Source organism: Arvicanthis niloticus, chromosome 2 (genome assembly GCF_011762505.2).
Source record: "Arvicanthis niloticus isolate mArvNil1 chromosome 2, mArvNil1.pat.X, whole genome shotgun sequence".
Taxonomy (NCBI): Eukaryota; Metazoa; Chordata; class Mammalia; order Rodentia; family Muridae; genus Arvicanthis; species Arvicanthis niloticus.
In genome coordinates this window covers 146,767,483-146,790,848 of record NC_047659.1, presented here as the reverse complement: position 1 = coordinate 146,790,848, position 23,366 = coordinate 146,767,483, and the positions used below count along the sequence as shown (strand labels likewise).

Sequence of the window (23,366 nt, the reverse complement as noted above, 5' to 3'; positions counted from 1 at the left end):
ACTAATCTGAAGGGTTAGAAGATCGCTTTATTGGTAGTCTATCATAGGCTTTATATAAATGTTATGTAAACAAGTCTCTTTGAGTGTTTTTATCTTATGGAATTGTACAAAAAAAACCTCTTAGATAACGCCATCCCTCCCAGATGCTGGGTTTAAAGTCTCCATCCCTAAGGCCTGTGTCTGAGGTATGCTGTCACAGATGAATGGCTGCCATAAATCCTGAAGATGGGACAGTGACAGTGGCACCAGTGGATGCTCTTGGGGCCAGGCAGCAGGCCAGGAAGGACTAGCCGACTGCAGCCAGCCACTGTCTTTTCCTGTCCATGGCCACAGCGCTCACCCCTGCTGCCTGCTTGAGTGCTCTGTCAGTCATTTCCTACTGAAGTCCTTGTTTATGAGCTCCGAGGACCCGACTTCTCCCCACCACCCCCTAACACAGCTCCTTGGCAGGCTGAAGTGTCGCAAATCCCTGGGGTTCCCTGAGCACCAGCAGCTCCAGGAAGGCCAGGATCACCAGGAAGGCCAGGCTCACCATGAGCACCGTCTCGACCATCTTTGCTGATGCCAGGCACACCTTGAGGCCCTAGAAACCAGGAGAGTGCCAGTTAGAGGCCACAAGAACCCCACAATAGCAGCCATTCACAGTCTGTTTGGAAGATTCTCTCTAGTGGCTTGCTTCTGAACAGTGCCATAAGTCAGAGATGAAGAGCTCAGGCACAGAGCCCAAAAGAGAAGGGGAAAGACAGGTGGCTGGGTAGGAGTTGGGCAGGTACAGCTGAGGCCAGGCTAGTCACAAAGAGTGTGTCCTGAAGACACACTGCACTCTGGTCTCAGAAGGACTTGTGAGGTGCATGTCAAGAGCATGTTAGGAGGGGCTAGAGAGATGGTTTGGCAGTTATAAGCACTGCTGCTCTTTCTGAGGTCCTGAGTTCAATTCCTGACACCCACGTGGTAACTGTGGTCTCATGTAACTCTTATGGAATCTGATGGCCTTTTCTGGTGGATGTACATGCAGACAAAAACACATACATAAAATATATAAGTCTCTCTCTCTTTCTCTCTTTCTTTCTTTTTTTAAAGAGCATATTTGTTGTTGCCAGGCAGCCTGGGAAGAAGTTACAGAGTTTTACGTAGGGGTAGTAGGCCAGAGCCATTCAACATGAGATGCCCCAAACATCTGGGAATGTCAGCTTAGAGGTAATACTTTAGGCCACACAGGTAGACATACAGCCTGGGATTGGCAGTAGGACAGTCAGGAGAGCAAATAAACAGAGGAGCAGGGGTGCCTCAAAGAGAAGGTGTGCCTCTGGGAGAGAGACTGTGTACCTCATGAAGGGAGGGTACTGCACCTGACAGGAGCAAGGGTGCACCTTGTGAGCCTTATGAAGTGGAGGCACTTTACAAAGGAGAGGGGCTGTGCTTCCCATCTGCCCTTGTGTCTGGCTAGAGGAACCCAGAGAACGGCGTTCCCTGAGATACACAGGTGCAGATGAAATTCCTCAGTGGTCCTGCAGGTGACATAAATTCATCCTACCTCAGCCTCCTCAGTGCTGAAATTACAAGTATGTACCATCACACCTGGCCCAGAGCATTCAGGTTTTACATCAAGACACTGAAACATGGCCATCAAGATGACTCAGCAGGTAGAAGTAGTCACTCAAGTCTGGTAACTCGAATTTAATGTCCAGGGCTCATGTAAAAGTAAAAGAGAACTGACTCCTCAGTTTTCCTCTAATCTCTTCGTGTGTGATGTGGTACGTGTGTGTGCATAGGCGCACAGATAGGCTCACACATACACAAAGTAAAAATAAAAAATCATCCAATGTATATGTGTTAAATTAAGAGAAAGATAATTTTTTGGAACAGACGGTATGTTTAGTAAGATACAACTTAACCAAACCTACTTAGCTGAATTAGATACAGAAAACTTACTATTTTTTAGATCCTAAAGAGATTGTAGAAACAGTTCCTAACTAGGTTCTTAATGCTTTGTCTAATGAAAAACATTTCCAGCCCTTCCCCAGAACTGTGTGATGACAGTGCCTACCTTGGTAGCCCTGGTCCCCAGCAGGCCCGTCCAGCCCTGTGCCTGTTGCTCCCTTGTCTCCTCTGTCACCCTGGGCCCCTGCAATGAGGAAATGAACAGGCGAGTAAGAGCAAATACCCACCCAAAGTGACAGGCATTTCCCATCTTGTTTCCACAGAGCTTGCTGCTTTTTTAAAAGCATTTCCTGAAGTGAGGCTGTTCACCAAAGTGCAGCTTAGTTGAAGTGTGACTAGAGCTAGCACGCCTGCATCCCTAACACATCAGCTGATATCACACTTAGCTGTAAAATTACTTTGGTGGAAATATTTATGCCTCTGAAGCAGTCGTGTTATTTGGTGTTAATGTTTTCAATATGTCTTTTGACCCATGGCTTATTTTTATTGAGACAAAGTCTCAGTCTGTGGTCCAGGCCTATAGCTCACTCTGCAGCCCATGCTGACTTCCAACTCACAGTAATCCTCCTGCCTCAGTCTTTCAAGTGCTGGGATCATTATCAGGCGCTACAGTGTTTTTAAATATCCCATAATTGTTCTTCAATTCCTTCACCTCTGTTTTGGTCTAGTTATGGTTACACAGGGCTGGGGCTACTGCTCCATGACAGAGCACTTGCCTAGTATACATGAGGCCTAACCTTAAATTCCCAGCACCTCAGGAACAGTAAAAGTCAAAAGCAAACAACCTCCAATGACACAGGTACAACTGGGATGGTTTTCTCGCGTCTCTGAGTTCTAGGACGATGACACATGCAGGTGTGAGTGTGGTTCAAGCCTAAGGCCATTGCTACTTGTTGAACTATTATGCTCTGCTGCTAGGAGTGGTGCTGTCTGCAGTTGCCAGTGGCCTGGAGAGGCTGCCCCAGTATGTGAGCTTAAATGCCTCTGACAGCTCACTGCTTCCATGTGTTGGATCTCAATTCAACACTGTGCTTCCAAGGAGGTCTCAGTACAGCAATGACCATGGCTTGTGCTTGATGTTTGAGAAGGTCTAATCATACATGTATATTCTCCACAGTGGGCTCATGGCATCCTGATGCACACTCCCATACAGATCCCCAGTACCGCACACAGAATGGACAATGTGGCATGCCCACCTTCAAATGGGAAACAGGTTTCCTAGAACCTCTGTGTCCTTGCCATGGCCTTCAGTGTCAAACTGGTGACCTCAGAGGATCTGTGCGGGCACATAACGCTCTAAGCTTTAGTTTTCAGCCTAGAAGGAATTCAGATGCCCTGAATTTGTAAGTCCTATACATTTTTTAAAATGGCAGTCACTCACATGACACCAGATGGCACAGGCTGCCTACAAAGGCCACACTCTGGAGGAGTGGCAGAGAAAAGAGTCATTGGAAAGTTGATTTGCACTAAGACAAAATGAATTCTCCATGTTTGCTCTCTGGTGTTGAAATTCCTCAATCTGAATCTCAATTTAAAATCAAGGATTTAAAAAACAGGTGAAAATGATGTGCAAATTATACCAAGTCCATTCACATACCAAAGTTTTTAAATTCAACCTTGAAGAGGGACTCAGAGAATCATTTCCTGTAATCGCTTCCCATACAAAACTTTTTTTTTTTTTTTTTTTTTTTTTTTTTTTTTTTTGGTTTTTCGAGACAGGGTTTCTCTGTATAGCCCTGGCTGTCCTGGATCTCACTCTGTAGACCAGGCTGGCCTCGAACTCAGAAATCTGCCTGCCTCTGCCTCCCAAGTGCTGGGATTAAAGGCGTGCGCCACCACTGCCCGGCCAGATTCTTTTCTTAAAGCTACTTTTGGGAAGCAGGAAGTTAGTCAGAACCAGGTGAAATCAGGGGCTTCAAACTTGTCACCAAGGCAACATGAGGCTTGAGAAGTCTGCATTTTAAAATACATGAATTACAGTGGGCTTTGGAATAGGCTGGTGCCCATCAATTCACACAGTAGGGCATCACAAACCCCCAGTTTGTGTCTGATGCTCCAGCTGTCTTCCAGCCAGCTGTCCATAGCTTGACAAGAAATAAGGTCTGACCTGATTCACATCCTCTTAAATACAGTTGAATTAGCTGTGTTAACTGTTTGTACCTGACACAGTCACATACCACCAATCTTCATTAAAGTCTGGGCTCCAGAGTGGAAGTGGGTTCCTATTATTTATTGCTCACAACCCAAACAAATTTTGTTCTGGTGGTATTTGAAAAATATATCACATTAAAGGTTCTGTGCTTCCCACAGAATGGTAAGAAATTACCTGTGCTGACCCCAAAAGCACAAAGGCCCAGCCCTCTCCCTGAATGAGTCCTAGTGTATATGTGGTATAACCAGATTGTTGACTGCATCTTTATGGCATTTCTAGGTGAGCCATGTAGACAGGGGTGTTGCTCTCAGGTCTCATGACCATGAGATAAATCAAGGGCAGAAATGGCAAGCTCTCATTCAGGTGACATTGAACCTGACTGCTCTTGAGTCCTCTCTTCCCTGGACCTCAGGAGGACATTATCTCAGCATGAAAGGGCAGGGCTGTGCTGTTCAGTGCTGCAGAAAACTAGGGTTTACTCATGTGCCTGAGACAGCGTCATGACTAGGTCTTGTTTGAGTCAGCTACTTACCTCTTGGCCCAGGATCTCCTAGTTCCCCGGTGGGGCCACGGTATCCAGGAGGACCCCGAGCACCAGGGTGGCCAATGGAGCCTGGAGGGCCTGGAGGGCCTGGGGGGCCAGCTGGACCAGGCCTGCCAATGGAGCCTGGTGCTAAGGGCTTCCTCAGGTGTGCAGCCAACTGTGCAATTTGCTCTTTTGGAAAACAGAGTGCCAAGCACATACATCAGAGAGGATTACCAAAACATCTTCATGCAAAGTGTAATATAGCCAGCCCTCTGTCAGAAGGGAATTTTTACTTACTGACCAAAAATGATTATTTTATCTGCTCTAGAGTATGCCAGGGGAGACAGGAGAGCCCCCTCTCTTGGACCACCTCACATGTTGGAATGAGAAGTTCAAAGCCACTCGGGGAAGTGTCCCTCCCAGACAAAGGGCACAGTGGTTTCTTCCTTGTAATTTGTTTTGTTGTTGTTGTTTTGAGACAGGGTTTCTCTGTGTAGCCCTGGCTGTCCTAGAACTCTGCAGACCAGGCTGGCTTCCAACTCAAGGATCCGCCTGCCTCTGCTTCTCTTACTGGGATTAAAGGCATTTGCCACCACCACCCAGGTTCTTCCTTGTTATTGTTACCCTAAATAGTTAGTTGGGGCTTCTCTGAGTACCCTGCATTGTGTCAGGTGCTGAGAAGAGGGTAGCCCTCCTTGAGGTCAGAGGATAGGTAAGGTAGAGAGAACAGTGTGAGGGCCAGGGTATGCACAGGAGACTCACCACTGATCATCCCCCCACATAGCTCCCTGATGCGCTGTTCACTGGCTTCCTTGCCCTGAAAGTCACCCAGGTTCATCAGCAGGTGGGGCAGTGCACCAGTAGCCCTGACCTACCCAGCACCTCACTCCCCAAACCAACTTATAGTTAACAAACAAAACAAAAACAAAAAACCCAGCCATGATCTAAGCCCAGCACAAGCCTAAAACCCACAACACAAAAGAAAGAAAAAGCTACATACCGGAACGCCAGGCTTCCCTGTGATACCTGGGACACCCTGCACGCCTTGGAGGCCCAGTGGACCTGGAGGACCAGGTACACCCTGGACTCCACTGGTGCCATTGGGGCCCTGGATGCCTTTGGGGCCCAGTTCCCCTCGGCTGCCGGACTGCAGAAAAACAAGAGGAAGGGGGTCAGAGTGAGCCGATCTTGGAAAGGCCTGGATCTCAGGAATGATTGGCCACCACATCTCAGATCTAGGCAGTACCTTACAAAGCACCTACCCACCCAGAGGTGGATGGGAGCCTATGGGCTCCTTGGATATGTTGTCAAAGTATCTGGGATGTACTCACCTCTCCTTTTTGTCCAACGGGGCCATTAGGACCCTGTGAAGAGGAGGTGCATGCATCAACTATGGGGTGTGCGGAAGCAGCGCTAACCCTGACCCAGTGCATGCTCAGTGGGAGTCAGCACTCAAGTGCTTCACACACAAACACCACCAAGGATGGTCTTTTCTCTCGCCTACTAACTCGGTTTTTATACCTCTTCCCCCTGAGGTTTGACTTCAGTGGCTGCATGGGACTTGCTCTTACACCCGAATGCCTCACTTCCAGTCTCTTTGCTGTGGTGTCATAAATGCTGAGTCGAACACCTCTGCCCTGTGACTCGGGCCTTTCCCTAGCCGGAGTCTCATCCTTTCGATCAGCCCCAAGTGTGTAAGTGGATTGATGGGGCCCAGCTATTGGCCCTGCTCGATACTGTGAGCTATCCGCAGCTAAGGCAGGAAAGGATGGATGGTGAAGTCCCCATTGGCTCACCATTATGGTAACCGGCACCACACAGATGTTTTCGCTAGCAGGGGCTCTGTCCCACACAGCCCCTACCAACCAATCCATCAGTTTAAGGGTGGGGCTGATTCTAGGGCTCTGTCAAGAATTTGCCAAGATAAAGCACAATCAACTGGGATTATTTGTGTTAAACGCATAAGAGGTTCACTGTGGCCACTGGTTGCTACCTAAAAGCAAGATCCCTGGAGTTAGACTCAGTGTCACTTGGACAAAAAGGAAACACATCACTACAGGAACCACCTTGAAGCCCAAGCTCCAGCTCTGTAAAAGTGGAGTTTTCTCTGCTTAGGCCTCTGCAGTGGCTGATCCAAGCAAGGTGACCTTCCTAGGCAGAATGTGACAAAGTTCCCAGAGAGTCCTACACCTCAGCAGGGAACCACCCTGCCTGTGTCTCCTGGACCCCACTCTCCCCTGCCACAAAATGGGATGGCAAGGCCTGGGCACATGGTGGGTGTTATTCATACCTTACCAGTCATCCTCAGATACCTCATCAATGGGACAGTTACCACCCAAACTGACCAGGTGGCTCTCAGTTCATAGTAAGTGGCTCAGACATACTCACCAGCTCTCCTTTGTCCCCTGGAAGACCATCAGAACCTGCAATGCCCTGGGGATGACACACCAATGTCACCAATGGCTCCTCCCCACCTGAAGTCACTTGTCTATTACTGATCCTAAGACTGAGGCCAGAGTCCAGGCCAGGATCCTGTACTAGATGGAGCACCCAAAGCAACACGAGAACCCCAGAGCCACCATCTATGAGGACTACAAAACTGAAGTCACTTATTTGCACAGTGAGGCTCTCCTGCTAGTAGCACCTTGACGGCTTTAGATGGAGAAGCCCCGGATCACTCAGAGAGGAGGAAGAAGTCCTTGTGAGGATGGACGGCAGCAGCCACAGTCCACCTTCTGAGCTGCTTCAGGAAGGAAAGGGCCTCAGAGAGAAGCCACACAGCTCTAACCTGCTTTTACAACGTAAGTCTTAGAGCGCAAACTTCACCCCTTTTACAAAGCCAGCTTCCCTAATCAGCGGTAGCTTTTTTCACCCAGGCCATATAGTGATCATCTGGACAACTACTTGTCGTAGAGAGAATCTCTTATAAGCATTACCTGTCAATAAAAATGCTAATGGCTAATGAGCTGGGGAAGAAAATAGGAGGTGGGACACCTCCAGGGAGAGAGAGGATTCTGGGAAATAAAGGGAAGTTTGAGGAGATGGAGGTGTGGTGTGTGTAAACCAGCAGATAGTTGAACTCAAGATAGAATAAAGAGAGATTCAAGGGAAATTCTCAGGAAACTCAAAAGAAAGAAGCAGACCGAGAGAGGCAACTAACCAAGTGGTAGACATAGAATAGTTTGGGTTAAATAAGTTAGGAGCTAGACAGGGGAATGAGCCAAAGCGTGCGGCAAATGCATTAATAATAAATAATTTGTCTCAGAGTTGTTATTGTTGGGATCTAAGTGCCTGGAAAGGAAAAAACAGATTGGATTTTTTACAACGTGTATCCAGGAAAGTAGCGGACTGTGTCCCTGCTGACACCCGGGGCCTCACTAAGCAGGGATGGAGGAACAGGAGCAAGACAGAAGTAAGGGACGAAGGAGTTTTGAAAGTAAACCCACAGCCAGCTGGCCTAGAGCCGACCTGACCATGCACGGGATTCTCACCTGGTCTCCCTTAGGGCCTGTGGCACCTCCTGGACCCTAGGCAGAGAGAAGGTTCTGGATTAGAGGAGCCCTGGGAACCCCATGGTGGGGTTACGGCCCTGCATATTGGAGGCAGGAATCCCACCTACAGTACATATAGAAATTCCTCCTATGTCAGGGGTCTTAGAAATAGCACCCCAGCCCCAATTGCCAAACCCAAGTCCATAGATAACAGCAGTATACAGCCGTCCGTGCCCCACCAGTCCTTTAAGGTCGGTTTTCCCTGGACAGTAGCTGCTTGTCATTCAGTGGACAGTGAGTTCTTTAAATCAGCCACTGTTGTCTGCAATTCCTCTCTCTCTCTCTCTCTCTCTCTCTCTCTCTCTCTCTCTCTCTCTCACACACACACACACACACACACACACACACTCATCCGAGACAGAGACAAAGAGAGCACTGCTCTCGTAGAGCACCTGAGGCTGGTTCCCAGCATTGCATCAGGCGGCTCACATCCATGTGTAACTCTAACTCCAGGGACTGACATGCCCTCTGACATCCTTGGGCTCTTATATACATATGGCACACATACAGCCATGTGGGTAAGCGCCATACACATAAGATTAAAATAAATAAATCTTTTTTAAAAGAGAGAATTAAATGTGAAAGCAAAGGCAAGAGCTATCCAAAGAAGAGAAAGCCAATACAGTGTCTCCTCCCTGCTGGGACTGGAGCAGACACCATCACTGCTACTACCAAGCTTTTCCCTCTACTAGCTTAGAGCCCTCAGAGCTGCTGGCAAATTCCCTCACCTTTGGAATTTCCTGACTAGAGGCTAATAAAGCACCCACTGTCCCTGCTGTGTGGTGCTGGTTTCTGTGGCTCCCTGTGTCTGTAGAGGTACCCTAGAGCCTCGAATGTGTTGCATGCACACGTTTGTAGAGTGCTTTGTCCTTGCCAAGTGGGGATCAAGAAAGCAATCACAAAGCCTCTAAAGATCTGATGTGTGGTCTAAGTCTGAGACCAGACCCCCAGACTCCTCCCAGGGGATCCCAGGCCTTATCTACTAACCAGTGAGGACCTGAGTAAGCCACAACTCCCCTGGACCCTGTCACTGCAGAACGCCAGTGTCACTGGCTGCTGTAGGACCATCAGCCAAGAGTCTCGGAAAGTTACGTGTTTGAAACCCTGGAGTCATTCAGGTCTGAGCTCACACCCAACTGCAGCCCAGGACCTAGAGCCTCAAGTTTCTACTTCTCCCCTCACCCCAGTTACTTGTTCTTCTAGGCCTGCATGCAGGGCTTGTAATAGAGCTGTGAGGATCCTAGATTCCCTTCTTGCCCAAGAACACCAAGAGAACGAGCAAGAAACGGAACAAGGGCACCTGTCCACAGAGTCAGTGCTACCATCCCTGTCACCCACATGGGAAGGAGTGGGCTGCTGCTGGCTTGGGTCTATGTAAACTGGTTGGAGCAGGGAGGTACAAGAGAAGGACCCTTACCCGGTCACCCACATCTCCCCGTAGGCCTTGGGGGCCTGGAAGGCCAGGGTCTCCTATGTTGCCTTTTTGGCCCTGTGAATTGGATAAGATCCCAATTAGTCAGCACCCAGAAGAATCCAGCCAGGATTACTCCTTTTCCCAGCCAACCAGCGTTCACTGGCTCAAACCTTACTCCAACTTTACCCACCTGGAAGCCACGGATGCCAGGAGCCCCAGGAGGACCTTGTGGGCCAAGGGCCCCCTAAAAGACCAAGGTATGAGTGGATATCGTGAGATCCAGTGAGTTCCTGGAGGTTCTAGAAGTCTTTGTGGCCCAGAAAGCCCACCTGTGCCTCCATGGGAGGTGAGGCTGAGTGGGCAGTGAACAAGTCTTGAGACATCTCTCTAAGCTGCTAGGTTTGGAGGCACAAGCATAGACATATTCCAGGACAATTAAGTGTGGGGATGGATCTCAGGGCTTACATAGTCTATACCTGAATTGTCTGGCTAGCTGAGTGTCAGGCGCCCAGTGCCTTCCACAGGCCCTTAGAGAAGGCTGACCCCACAGGTTACAGTACAAGAGAATTTCCATCGATATTTGCCAGGGTCTCAGCTGCACTGTAGCATAAAGAATCTGAGGCTAGGGTAGCCTAACGTGACACCATTATTCCAGAGGGTGAGGGATGAAGAAGGCCAGATTCACCCATCCCCTACCATTCCCAGGCTTTGGGGAAATGACCCATTTATATACCCAAAGTGCTACCCCTTCCTGCCCATGAACTATGTTTCTGTGAGCTTCCCGAGGGTCTATGTCCTCCTACTCACCACTGAGCCCCTGTGACCAGCCTCGCCACGCTCCCCCGGAACACCAACATCTCCCTGTAAGGGAAGAAAAGGTGAGGTCAGGATCCCCTTTGACATATGTGAGAAGGGGCAAGGAGTCTATGTACATATGGAGAGAGCAGAGTACGTATGTACACATATAGAAAGGAGGCAGAGTCCACAGGTAACACATAGAAGGAAGGACAGAGTTCCTCTGTATGCAGTGTGGGGTGGGATAGGTCCTCAGCCTGCATAGACAAGGCACAGTCTCCATATACAACAGGGAAAGGGCAGGCTCCCTGTGTACACATAGGAAGGAGCAAGGTAGCCCTGCACATATGTAGAGAGGGCAGGTTTTCCCTGTACACACACCGGAGTGGTTGAGTCCTTGTGTCCACACAGGGGAGGAGGAAAGGGAGGGGCAAGATCCTCCCATGTACACATAGGGAAGGGTTGTGGATACTCACAGGGATACCTGGCTCTCCAGAGGGGCCAGCTTCGCCCAGCTCCCCAGTTCTACCCTATACAAGTGAAGAGACAGTGAATACTATGTCTCCTCCGTCCCCCACACAGCACCACATGCTGTGCCTCCTCTCTCTGAAGGAAAGCAGCCACTTACCAGTTCTCCCTTCTCGCCTTTGGACCCTGCTCGTCCAGGGAGACCCTGCCAGAACAGGGATCAGAGGTCAGGGTCAAGATAAGGACCTGGTCAGGTTCAGAGTTCAAGTCAAGATAACAGTCTGGGTCAAGGCTGGAGTTTGGGTTAGGGATAGTGCTAGGGTTAGGGTCAGGGCTGAAAGCCAGATTCAGAGCCAAGACCACAGAGGACATGCGTGTAGAGAATGTTCTCAGTGCAGCTGCATAGTGTCCACACGGGCAGTGTGCATAGGCCAGGCAGAGTGCTCCCAAAGGGTAAGGCTGACCCCAGGGTAAAGCTGACTCAGTCTCTCCAGCCTGATGCAGAGGCCCTGCGGGCACTCTCAGGCAGTATCCTTGGGGTGGCCCCACATGGGGTGACCCCACCATTTCCAGGATGAACACAGGCTCATTTCCACGTGTTCCACAGGTGGGAGTACTGATATGCTAAAGTAGACCCCTGACTTCTAGCACCAGGGCTGTGCCAGATCCCAGTAGTTCCACTCCTAGGACAACTGCAGAAGCTAACCCCAGAGCAACTAACCTACCTAGCTAGGGCACTCACCGGCAGCCCATTGGGGCCTTTCTCTCCTGGGGCACCATTGCGACCAGCCTCTCCCTGCAAGGACATTGAGTGGGGTATGAGGCCAAATGATGCTGAGGCCTTGGGAAGCTGAACTCCTCCACCTCCTCCCAGCAAGCATCTGGCTAGGCACCGACCTTCTCACCATCAAGTCCCGGCACACCATCCTTGCCATCCTTGCCCGGCATGCCCTAAGGACAAGGGACGACGTTAGGCCCTTCACACAGAGAAACACCTTGTCCCCCTGAAAAAAAAACCTCTTCCTTATCCTCTAAACTAAAAATGTCTCTTGAGTCCCTGACAGTGGCGGTGTTTTTCTGGGTAGGTGGCTATATGCCACCCGCAGAGACCTTGTAAGGGAGTACGTGGACAGGATGCTCAGGACCCTCAGCATAACCATCAGTGTTTGCTGGCCCCAACTATTGCCCTTTCTTCTCAGGGTCAGGGGTCAGATAAGCCTGATCTTAGACTGCCGATTTCTGTACGAGTACGGCAGCTGCAGAACAGGCTGGAGCAAAAGGGAGATGAGAGATGCTGTGGGGTGCAGTGGTGTCTCGGGCTGCTGGGAGCTGGCAGGCACTACTGTAGATTTCTGGGAACTGCTGGAGATATTGGAAGCTGCTGGGGAGGCTGTATGTTTCTGGGGCTGCTAGGTGCTGCTATAGGTTTCTGGGAGTTGTTGAGAGTGCTGGGGGGTGCCGGTGCTTCTTGGAGCTTAAGAACCACAGTGGTTTGAATGGCAAGGAGGTATTGGGAAGTTAGACTACATACAACACAGGCACTTTCGTGTAGGGTCCCTGACCTATCATAGGTCACACAGCTGTGAAGCGGGGCCCTGTGAATGGAAGGGACTGTGGAAAGAGAACCTAAGGAGAATAGTTACAAATGGCTGCCACCAAGAGCCAAGAGCAACGATGAGGGCAATTTGTATGGCTACAGCACAGCGCTGGACCCTGCATATGTCTGAGATACTCACTGGTTCTCCACCTGGCCCAGCCACTCCAGGGATTCCTTTGGGACCAGGCCTGCCCTAAAGGAAACATGGGACAGAAGCAGCTGCAGTTGAGACCTCAAGAAACATCCCATCCTGCCTCACCATATCCCCACAGGCTCAGCCACAGAGGCCCAGCTTTTGGTATATAAGGTGTACTGTGTGTTTCCCCTGGGGAGAGCATCATGGCTCATCCCAACCCATAGAGATAGGCTCTACCACCAGGGCCTCTTGAGGCATGGGGCAATCTTAGGAGTTGTGTGCACTGTGGCACTGCTCAGCCAGTTGTCTTGGGTGGGGAAGGAGAGGTTTGGAGGCTGCCAGAGGCAAAGGTTTGGTGATAGCCACTTCTGTTGAGGAGAAACCTAGGTGTCTACTTAGCTCCTGTCTCCATGCCTCACTGCAGAGCCTCCATCTGTAGCAGGGCAGTTTGAGACAGTGAAGTACAGAAGAAAACATCTATCTAGCACCCGGGGCTGGCAATGGGTGCCTAGAGCCAGGATTTGAGCTCTGTGGTTCATCCCCAGCCTCTGCTCAGAGCTCTTCACTGCTGGCTGCACTGGAGGGGCTCAAAGTCTTCAATTTGAGCTTTGGGTGTTTGTAGGGAGCAGAGAGAGGGCCAGAATCCTTCAGATCCAGGCCTCATTTCTATCAGCTTATACCCCTTCCAGGACAGGGCATAGCATAGAGAGCCTCCATAACCCCGGCAGGGCGCCCTCTAAGTATCCTCCACCTCTAGCTACAGAAGTTAGATCAGGCTCTTCACAGAAAGGTCCAGAGAACCCAGCTCCTCTCACTTACCGTGTCACCCTTAGGGCCACGGAACCCTTCTGGTCCCCTTTCACCCCTGTCACCCTAAAAAGTAACAAGCGGGTAGGGACAGGGTTAACGACACAGAGAAGACAGGAAAGCTGTGGGTCTTGATGGAAGCCCCTCCAGGTTTTGCCTGGCTTAGCTCTCTAGACTTGGTCACAGGCAGCCTCCTGCTGCTGAAGGTTAAATGGGACAGTCACATACCACCACTGCCCCCAGCTCATATCTAGATAACAAAGGGGGCAGCTCTCCCATGCAGGCAGGATGCTCCATGCTCTAGCTGTCTGTCACCAGCATGCCATATTGTCGTGTGCCCTGAACCCCATAGATATATCACCCCTTGCTATGTCTTGAGTCCCCCATGTATCTATGGACAGTTCATCCTGGGACAGTAGGGGCAGCCCAGTGGGACAAAGGGTGGCATGTATTTGAACCAGAATGGTAAGGTCAAGGGGTCGGAGAGTCTGGGTTGGTGCGAAGTCTACCTTCCAGCCTAGATACATACATACCACTTTCCCAGGTGCTCCTGGAATTCCAGGGGGCCCCCGAAACCCAATGGGACCCTGTAAAGGAAAGAAGGCATATGAAGTCCTCTCATAGGAACAGACACCCAGAAAAAAGCTCCAGCACAGCCTCAAGTTGCCAGCCAGGAAGAGCTTTTGTGATGTTGGCTGCTAAGGTTCTTTCATCTTGAGCCTGAACAGAGCTGGGGTTTGAACCATTCCAGGCACCCAATTACCAGGGTTGACCTTAGTGGACCCACAGCCCCCCATGGAGCCAACAGCACTTACCCGGTCCCCAGGGGGCCCGAGTGGCCCTGGAAGTCCTCGTAATCCTCGTGGGCCCTGAGGGGACAGAACCAGAGCTACTGGGGCTGCAAAGCACATCCACCTGAATAGTCACCAGAACTCTGGACTCTGAGTCCCCCAAGGTTTTGTTATTGTCCCTAAAAGTGCCTGACATCAGCTAAGGCCTTTGGAGGGAGTGACACTAGCCTTGGTGTCAGCCTGGATGTGACCCTCTCTCAAGAGCTGGTTAAATGTCCCTGCCTGAAGTCTAAACTAGCTTCCCTTAGGGTGACCATCAAAGGGGTCTCCACCTTACCGCCCTGGTCCCTCACTAGCCTTACCTGTAGCCCCACGGTGCCTGGGATTCCAGGAGGCCCAGGGGGGCCAGGATTACCCTACAACAGAGAAAGCAGTAGTTAGACAGCTCATCCTAGTTTAGCATCTGTCCACTCCCCACTGGTCCCTCCCACGAGCCCGAGCCGTGATAGACACCCCTCTACCTTTAGAGCTGAGCTATGGAGGCTGAATGAGGTGGGGGATAATTGCCTATAGCTGTAAAAAGGCTACATAAATCATGGTGACCTCATCACTGCCAGGAAGGGTCAGGGGTCTCTGTTCAAGCAAGGCCCCCAGGTCTTCCTCAGCATCTCCTCCTGGTCAAATGGGGGAAGTGTCTATTCTACACCCAGCAGTCTGCACACCCAATAGTCTGGATTCAGCCACTCCTGCCATCAGAAGGGTACCCCAGACCGCTTCCCAGCATGCAGTAAGGACAGGCAGGGGCCTTCTAGGACAGTGGCGCTGGCTGAGAGTGGCAGAGGCTTCTATGAACACTTTAGGCCCAGATCCAAGTGTCCTCAGGGACCCTCAGCATCCCAGAAGTTTCCACATGAGTCAGGTAGGGGAGAGAGGGATTTGTTTACATGAAAGGTTCCAGGTCACCAGCTCTGACTAGCCAGGTCCCACTGAGGAAATATCAGCAGCAGGCGCCTACCCGGAATAAGCACATGAGGTTCCAGGCCCTTTCCCCAGCCACCGCCCCTACCATGGCTGCTGTTTCTAGGTCAGTTAACCACACGTGGACAGTGTTTTTACCTTCTCACCATCTTTGCCAACTTCTCCTTGTTCACCTTTGTAGCCAGTAGGCCCCTGAAAACAAGTGCAGAAGTCACAGTCTGCAGACCCACGCATGACCCCCCCATCCCATCTGCCTATGCATTCAGAGTCCTGGAACCAGACAGGGAAACTGAGGCCCAAGAGGGTTTGTGACTATGCTTCCCAAGGGCCCCAAGAGGAATAGGGTTAGGATCAGCCCTGTCTCCTGTCTGTCTCTGCCTCCTCTGATCTCTTAGGCCAGGCCTAACCTGGTCACAACAGCTTCCAGTGGGTCCTGGGGTAGAGAAGACAGGACGAGTTGATGGACAATTCTGTCTCCCACTGACAATACTGAGTCTAGGCTCAGACTCTGTAAAAGGTCTAACTGCATAGCCTGTGGGGGACCCAATGGTCTCTCGTCAGTAGAGACTATGCTCAGCCTATCACCCACAGCTGCCTGCTGCTCACCTTGAACCCCGGCATTCCTGGGGGTCCCGGAGGGCCTGGAGGGCAGATGGCGGGACACTGTCAGAAAAAGCAGAAGGATCAGACTCTTCCGAGACAAATGAGGCAGGATCCCGAGAGAGACCAGCAGTAGGGAGAGGGAGAACTGTGAAGGACCATCTCTTCAATGATGGAGACAAGCCTAAACAGGGCCTCATTCAGTGCTGGGCGTGAGGTGACTACAGAGAGCTGGATGGCAGCCAGTCACCTTCCCGCACAGCAGACTTCTCTACAGACGGGCTCAGCCTCAAAGCAGCTATTTAGGTACTGGCTGGGGCTCCACAAAGGAGCCTTCATCTTGTGACCACCAGGCACCTGGTGACTGTTAGGAGGGATGCCACGTGAACTCGACCAATGGTGCTAATCTCTGGTTTGATGGCATACCCACACCACACACTGGGCAACTGGTGGAGATTTTTAGCTCGCTTCAAACTGAACTGAACTGGCCAGGTCGAGCCTGGGTGCATAGTGCAACTATCGACTTCTACCCACCAGCCCATCCCAGAAGCTTGACACTGGCCTCATTTAGAAGAACCCTGCTTTCCCCTTCTGGAGCAAATGCCAGGGATGCTGAATAGGAGTGAAGAACAGTGGACAGATGACCATCAGTGTTAAATGAAACTGCATCCAGGCGGGGACGGAACCCCACACAAACTCTCTCTCTCTCGGGAACTAGAAACCTCTTGTAACAGACTTGGCCTGTTAGTCATCCAGCACAGTGGCTGTTTACCACCTACGACTGAGAGCAGCTAAGAGGTGGCTCTGCAGGAAGCACCGTTGCCACCTGAGGGACCTGTACTGATTCATTGTCACCTCTCTGCAGCTAGTAGCTTTGTTAGGGACAATGCGGATGTAGACAGTGAGGCCAGGCTTGTGCCTGGAGCCTTCTGCAGAGCTCAGGGCTCCCTCTCAGGCCTTCCTGCAGGTCCCTCTAGGAATAGAAATGCTATCTTGGAAGACACTCACACACACACCCACACTCACTCCTCCACCTCTGCCAAGCAGCGGCCTCAGGCAAGACTCGTCCTCTAAAGCAGGAACATCCCACAACTCCCCCATAATCACCACAAATGCATACCTGCAGATCAGTAGCACCTTCAGGGAGGACTCCAGGGTTTCCCTTCAACATACAAAGAGGTAGCTGGTGTGTATTCACTCTCTCACACTCTGTACTTGGCTATAATCTAACAGGGGGCTTGAAATCCTCAATCCTATCTCCCTCCCAGTGCTAGTGCAAGGCACTGCTGACCCATCTGTGGTGTGGGTGACAACAGAAACCATCTATCCTCAGGACACGGTGACCTTGAATGCTGTAGCAGTTCCTGTCTCCCACCTGCTTCTGAGGAATGGCACAAAGCCTGGGCAGGGATTAGGGTGGGGCCAGCCCAGTTAGTCTAGGGTGCCTGACAGAGTGCCCTCCAGTACTTACAGGAGGTCCAGGAGGTCCTGGGGGGCCAGGCAGGCCTGGAAGTCCAGAGGGTCCCTACAGAGGATTTATGACTCAGAGTAGAAGGTGTGCCCCACTGAGTGAGGTCACCAGCTTCCCCCAAAGTAGAGGACACCACAGCTCCCTTTAACCGCCCCCCAACCCCACATGAAGCCAGGCCAGTATCTGTCTGTCTGCCACCCTGAGTCATGGGTGGCTCTCTGCCTGGGCTTCGGCCAGTGCCCACCAGGTCAGGGAGGTTGGGGTGCCAAGGAACAGTGAGGAGAGGGTGCACAGGAAGAGGGAAGGGACAGAGAGAAGGTCTAGAAAGAGGAACAGGGAGTCTCTGGTTAAGTGTGGTACCACACGCATCCATGCAGTAGAGGTACAGGGAGTAGTCACTCACCGGGGGGCCACGTAGACCAATCCCACCTGGGAGGCCACTCACTCCTGCCTCTCCCTGGAGGAGGTAAAAAAGAGCAAGAGTAACCTGTGACCCTGAATGGGGGAATCCCACCAGTCCCATCTGCCCTTTGAAAAGCTAGGACTCCATATGTGAAACAGTCAGAATGTTCCCTAAAAAGGCCACTCTGCCATGATCTGGGCTATCCCAGAGAAAATGGGCTTCAGTGAGAGCTGCTCTGGGAATGTACACGCTTGGGAGGGGCCAGAGGGTGGTAAATACTCACAGGAGGTCCAGGGAGGCCTTTGCCCTGCAAAGCCAAGAATAGGTCAGAACATAGGTAGGCCTTGACACCCACAAGGCACACTGGGTAGGGTCTGGGGAAAATGGGGTACCTGATTTAGGAGAACCACCCTCACTAACACAGAGGTCATAGCCCAGATAAAGCTCCAGGAGGCCAGGCCAGAACCCAGGCCATAGGAGAGGCTGCAAGGGACCCCAGGGATGCCACGCCACAATAAAAACCCCACAGGGAGAAGATGGTACTTACCCCAAGTCCTGGTGGCCCTGGGGGTCCTAGACTTCCCTGAAAAGGAAAACAAGGGTCAGAGTACACAGTGAAGAAACTCTGGCCTTGTCTGTGCTTTCTTTCCTTTGCAGCCTAAGTCACAACTCTGTCAAGGTGGGGATCAGGAAAAAGAAACCTCTACGGAGAACAGAGGCCATTCGGGGTTCTGCTGTCCTAGAAACCTGGGTGAGTATGGAGGAAAAGCACAGGCCAAGAAAGTTGCTAGTGGGTAGGCTAAGCCAATAGGCAGGGCAAGACACAAAGGTGGGCATGAGCCATATGGTTAGGGGCCCCAGCCTGCCTTCCAGGAAACTGTGCCAACACCAGCCTACTATGAGTTCCTGAGACTTTAGGTCTCTGTTTATGTGAGAAAACTACCAGCTTGGTAGTCAGGCCTGAAATGACTGGCTTGCCAAGAAGTGGGTACACGCTGGTCCTTACACTGTAGTCACAGTGTCCCCCAGACAGCTTGCCCCCCCCCACACACACCAGGCTAAGCAAGTAGCAGTCCAGCTGGCCACCAGCTAGATGCTTTCTTTCATTCAGGTGTTCCACACATCTGAGTCTTCACGCTAGCTCTGTCCTTATGCCCCACACACCCCTCTTGCTCTCTGGGGTGCTTTGTGCACTACCTTTCCTGAGGGGAAGGAGAATCGTGGACACAGCTCTGCCCCCGAACAGTGGGGAGAGAGAGCCAGTTTGGTAGGGAATGGGGGATTCCGTGAAGATGATGGGACTCGGGATGTGAAGTAGCTCCTCCTGTTCTGAGAAGAGGGATACCTGCCACCACCATACAGCTCTGCCTGCTCAGAATGCCGAGATGACTCTGACCAGGCGTAGCTGTGGGGTTTTGGGGGAGGAGGACCCAGGAGCTGTGCACTCACCATCCTCCCCACCCTGAAGTGGAGCAATGGGACAAGGCCCAGCAAGTATAGTCATGGACACCATCCACAGAACTTCTACCCTGATGGCCTTGTGAGCCACCTGGGAACCTAACCTCTGGACTGCAGTCACTGGAACTGAGACACTTACCCGTTCTCCAGGGGCACCTTTCGGTCCTGCGGGTCCATCCCTCCCTGTCAGACCCTGGAGAGGGAGGCAGAGGGTGGGCTCAAGAAGCCACAAATGAGAAGCACATGCTGTGCCACAGGAAGAGCGAGCCACAGACTCTTAACTATGAACCCAGGGGCACAGACCAGTACATGCGGTGCACCCAAAGCTCTGGGAGGGGGTGGGGCCAGCACTTGGAAAATCTGCTAGCAAGCCCCATGATGACTAAACATAGGTCCAGCATCTCAGTCCTAAGTCCTGCTGACCAGTACTGGTGCCAGGGCCTTGACATACCGCTATCCATCAAGGCATCAGGGGATCAGGGGGCTCTGAGGGACACCAGTGTGGCCAGCATGGGGCAGGAAGCCTGACAATGGGCCCTTGTTCTTGAATCAGCAAGAGCTGATGGGACTGCAGACTACAGGAAACTGGTTCTGTCTCAGCCAGGAGCTGGCAGAGTCTGGGATGAGGGCCAGGGACCCCCGTTGGGAACTCCTGCAACTTGTGTCAAGACAAGGTTTCCTGCCTGAATAAGCCCAGCTGCAGGAGAGCAGTGACAGCCTGACCCTTGGCTGGGCTGGGACAAGGGTGAGGTGAGGCAGGGATGCAGGAGGAGGGTACACTCACATCCACACCAGGCAGTCCTGGCAGTCCTGCCTCTCCTGGCTTCCCCGGCTTCCCTGAGGTCCCTTTGGGTCCCTGGGTGGGAAGGAAGGACAGAGTTATGCAACAAGTTATGCACCCGGCTCTAGGCTTTAGCCTCCATCAAGGAAGGTAAGTCCTCTCCATGTTGGGTACCGGCCAGCCATGGTGATGGCTCTTCAACCTGCCACTCTGCTGAAGATTGCCCCAGTGCCATTGCATCAACTGGATGTTCACCAGACAGATCCAGCATCCCCAGTGAAAGACCAACAGGGTTACTGCACAGGAACGTCAGTGGCTGAGGAGCTTCAGCCAAGGTGAGGAGCCCACACAGGCACAGTGGGGAGACACTACAGAGCTCTACTCTCTCTTCTCTGGCTCGACTGAAAACTGGCACAAAGAGTTTCCAGCCAGACTGAGCAGAGTCCCATAGGCTCCTCTCCCCTCTTCCAGGCTCTGCCCTCGGGCCTCTCCTAGGGCAACAAAGGCCCTCAGAGGTGAGGATGGGTCCACCTCTCCCCTTTCCAACCAGGGACACTTACTGGAAGGCCAGGCAGACCTGGAGGGCCAGCTTCTCCCTGCGGAAATGAAAGTGAGCCCATAAAAGCCCTGAAAACAGGAAACCCACCCTAGAGCTAGGCCATTCTCCAATCCGGTCCTCAAAGCTCTAATCGTGGAGACATTGTGGGGTCCCCAGATCCTCTCATCTATACCCGGGGACTTTTCCTCTGCAAGCCAGCCAGGGGTGGGGTGATCTAGAAATCAGCTCAGCCACACAGCATTTGGGGATCATCTAGGAACACAGCGGCATAGTAGCCTCCAAGAAACACTCCGTATGGTTCCTCTGCACCAAACTAAGAGCTTTACAGAGCGGCCGTGGCTGGCTGAGCAGCCTCTTAACTCCATTTGTTGGGGAAATGGCACTTCATCATCCATTCTCCAGCCCTGCCCTCCATGGACACCTGCCCGTGGCTGAACCTTTCATATAAGGCTTTGAGAGCCTCAGAGCCTGGGTGTTCAGCTACAGCAGAGGGTAAGGTCCCAGGCCACCCAGGTGTGAGGAAGCCTGTGACCATTACAGCTGAGGTAGGTTCTGGGACTCTTGGGAGTCTGAGAAGAGCTCAGGGCATTCTTAGTGAAGCTTCCCATAGCCCTCTATGGAGTCCCTAAGGAAACACATGAGTGACTAGAGGCTGGCCCCATGAGAAGCCTTCCACTCCAGATAATGAGGCAGGTGGAGCTGCAAGACTTCAGTTACCTCCCCAAACTGTTTAGACCATAACTGGATGGACCCCAAAGACACCATCTCTGAGATCAAGCTGGATCCCAGTCCTTCCAAGACTGGCTCTATTCTCAGCCCCAGCAAGACCCAATGTCTCCAGAGTGACATGTTACACACCCCTGAAATACAGGAGCACATATGTCACAAGGACCACCCTGCCATCTCCTGTGCCACCCTAACTCTCAGAGGAGGCCCTTGGGTTTGTGGTCACAAGGCCAGGGGTCTCAGGGCGCCTTCCCCATTTCTCTCCCAACTCACATCGATGCCATCCTTGCCGGGTTTTCCAGGAGGCCCTTGGGGACCAGGGGGGCCTCGAGGTCCCACTTTCTGAAATTGAGATAAGTTATTAGGTAGGCCTCTTTTCCAACATGTCAGCCCTCTGGTCCCATCTTCCCCATCCCAAGAAACTCTGAAACCCGTGACAGTGGCCCATGACCCTCCTCCCTGCCTGCCTTAAAAACCCCAAAGCCTCCTGCGCTGGAGCCTGGCTGGCGTCAGGGCAGTTTATCCTCCTTTGAGCCAGGAGCAGCTTTGCTGCGGCCCCGCAGGGAGTCTCCAGAAACAAAGGCAACATTGTATGTTCTGAGCGTGGTGGCAGTGGTGGCAGCGCTTGGCAGCGGCCTGACCCGGTTGGGCGAAGACAAGTGGAAGCCCAGGATCATGGCTGACATGTCCTGGTGTCCGTGGGGCTCAGCTGCATCACCAGAACTCGCCAGCCGGAAGGAGGCGGCGAAGAGGCTGCCACAGATGTCCTCGAGGGTCCTTGGCTGGCGACGGGACTCATGGGTTGGTCCAAGGGGCTTGAGTTATCCCAGGGTGTACGGTTCGACGTCCGGCCCTATCCCCGACCCCATAAGCACCCACGGGTCCGCGCTCACCTGCGCGGAGGTGGCCGTCAAGAGCTGCCCCAGCAGCAGCAGGGCTAGGGCAGGCGCTCCGGTCATGGCTGGCAGGCGCTCTGAGCGGCTGGCGCCGAGCGGCGGGCAGCAGGGTGGGGAGAGGGGCTGGGGGCGGCGCGAGGCTGTGCGCCCCGCCCTGCCCCGCCCCACCCGCGCACAAGCCCCTCATTCAGCCGGGCCCACCTGAGCCGGCGGGGCGCCGCGTGGGCTGGAAAGAAAAAACCCAGCAGCATTTTCTGGCCCTCCTCTTGAGTTAAAATTATCCCAGGACCGCGCGTTACACACGCACCTTTCAGCGCACAAGAAAGACTCTTTTCTCTCCCACTCCTCTCCTGGAAGAACCTCCACAGTGAAGGGCACACCCAAGCTGCTCAAATCCCAGGAGGATCCCTGCGGGTAGCTCTCCCTTTCCAAAACCTAACATGCCAAGGATTCTGCATAGTGACAATCCAGCACTTCTTGCTAGCCATCCCAGCCCTTTCTCTAGAGCTTGGAGCCAGGTTCTGGTGCGGGAGGTGTTGGACGGCCCTTTTCAGTCACCACTGGAAAGCCTCTTATGCTGCACCCTGTACCCAGGAGGGAGCAAGATGAACTGAAAGAGGAAAAAGGCAGCCTGAAGTTCAAGGAGGAGATAAGGACCCAATGTTAAGACCCGGAAGCAGGCCTCCAGTAATAGTAATCTATCCCTTAACCTTCCTTCAGATTTTCTGACTAGGTTACATGTATGAGTGTTTTGCCTGCATTTACGTGCATGCCTGGTGCCCAGAAGTCAGAAAGATGGTTATGAGCCTCCAGGTGAATGTTGGTCCTCTGCAAGAGTAACAAGTGCTCTTAACTGCTCATCAAACTCCCTAGCTACTAGCACCTTCCCTTCAATCTTTCAAACACTGAAATCACCTGATGCTGCAGCATCCCAGCCTACCTGTCTTTTCACTGCTCTGGGCTTATAGGACGTGGTAAGTTTCGTGTCTGCAGGTAGGGATCACGTGACAGGAGTTAACACCAAGAGGGTGGATAAGGGTATAAGCAAAATGGCCCCAATGGAAAGCTGTGGCTTTCTCCTGCCAAGTGAATAGGAGATTCTCACTCCAAGCACCCGCTACCTGCTCAGCTCTGTTGCAGGTGCCTGTGGATGTACATTGGAGTGGAACGAGGCGAAGCTCTGAACCCTTGCCCTCAAGCCACCTGAGACATACCAAAACACCTCTTCAGAAAAATGTATTGTGATAAGGGAAGCAGTTCAGACGATAGAGGCTGCAGTTGGGGACTCTCAACAGCCCATCCCATGGGCTGGGACA

At 52.2% G+C, this 23,366-nt stretch overlaps 1 protein-coding gene across 1 annotated transcript; it reads right to left on the bottom strand.

The window, feature by feature from the left end:
* Positions 1-9: 9 nt before the first annotated feature.
* Positions 10-22,196, bottom strand: Col9a3 (collagen type IX alpha 3 chain). Its single transcript, XM_034496386.2, has 32 exons — positions 22,048-22,196; positions 21,428-21,496; positions 20,430-20,465; positions 19,873-19,944; positions 19,228-19,281; positions 18,178-18,213; positions 17,914-17,937; positions 17,631-17,684; positions 17,228-17,281; positions 16,877-16,918; positions 15,763-15,819; positions 15,295-15,348; positions 14,541-14,594; positions 14,203-14,256; positions 13,921-13,974; positions 13,400-13,453; positions 12,584-12,637; positions 11,745-11,798; positions 11,590-11,643; positions 11,008-11,052; positions 10,856-10,909; positions 10,392-10,445; positions 9,775-9,828; positions 9,588-9,659; positions 8,111-8,146; positions 7,008-7,052; positions 5,951-5,983; positions 5,620-5,766; positions 5,382-5,436; positions 4,626-4,808; positions 2,048-2,125; positions 10-583 (listed from the first exon to the last, which is right to left on the bottom strand). The coding sequence occupies exons 1-32, from the start codon at positions 22,111-22,113 to the stop codon at positions 393-395; spliced, it is 2,043 nt and encodes a 680-aa protein (XP_034352277.1). The 5' UTR covers positions 22,114-22,196; the 3' UTR covers positions 10-392.
* Between the last annotated feature and the right edge of the window lie 1,170 nt (positions 22,197-23,366).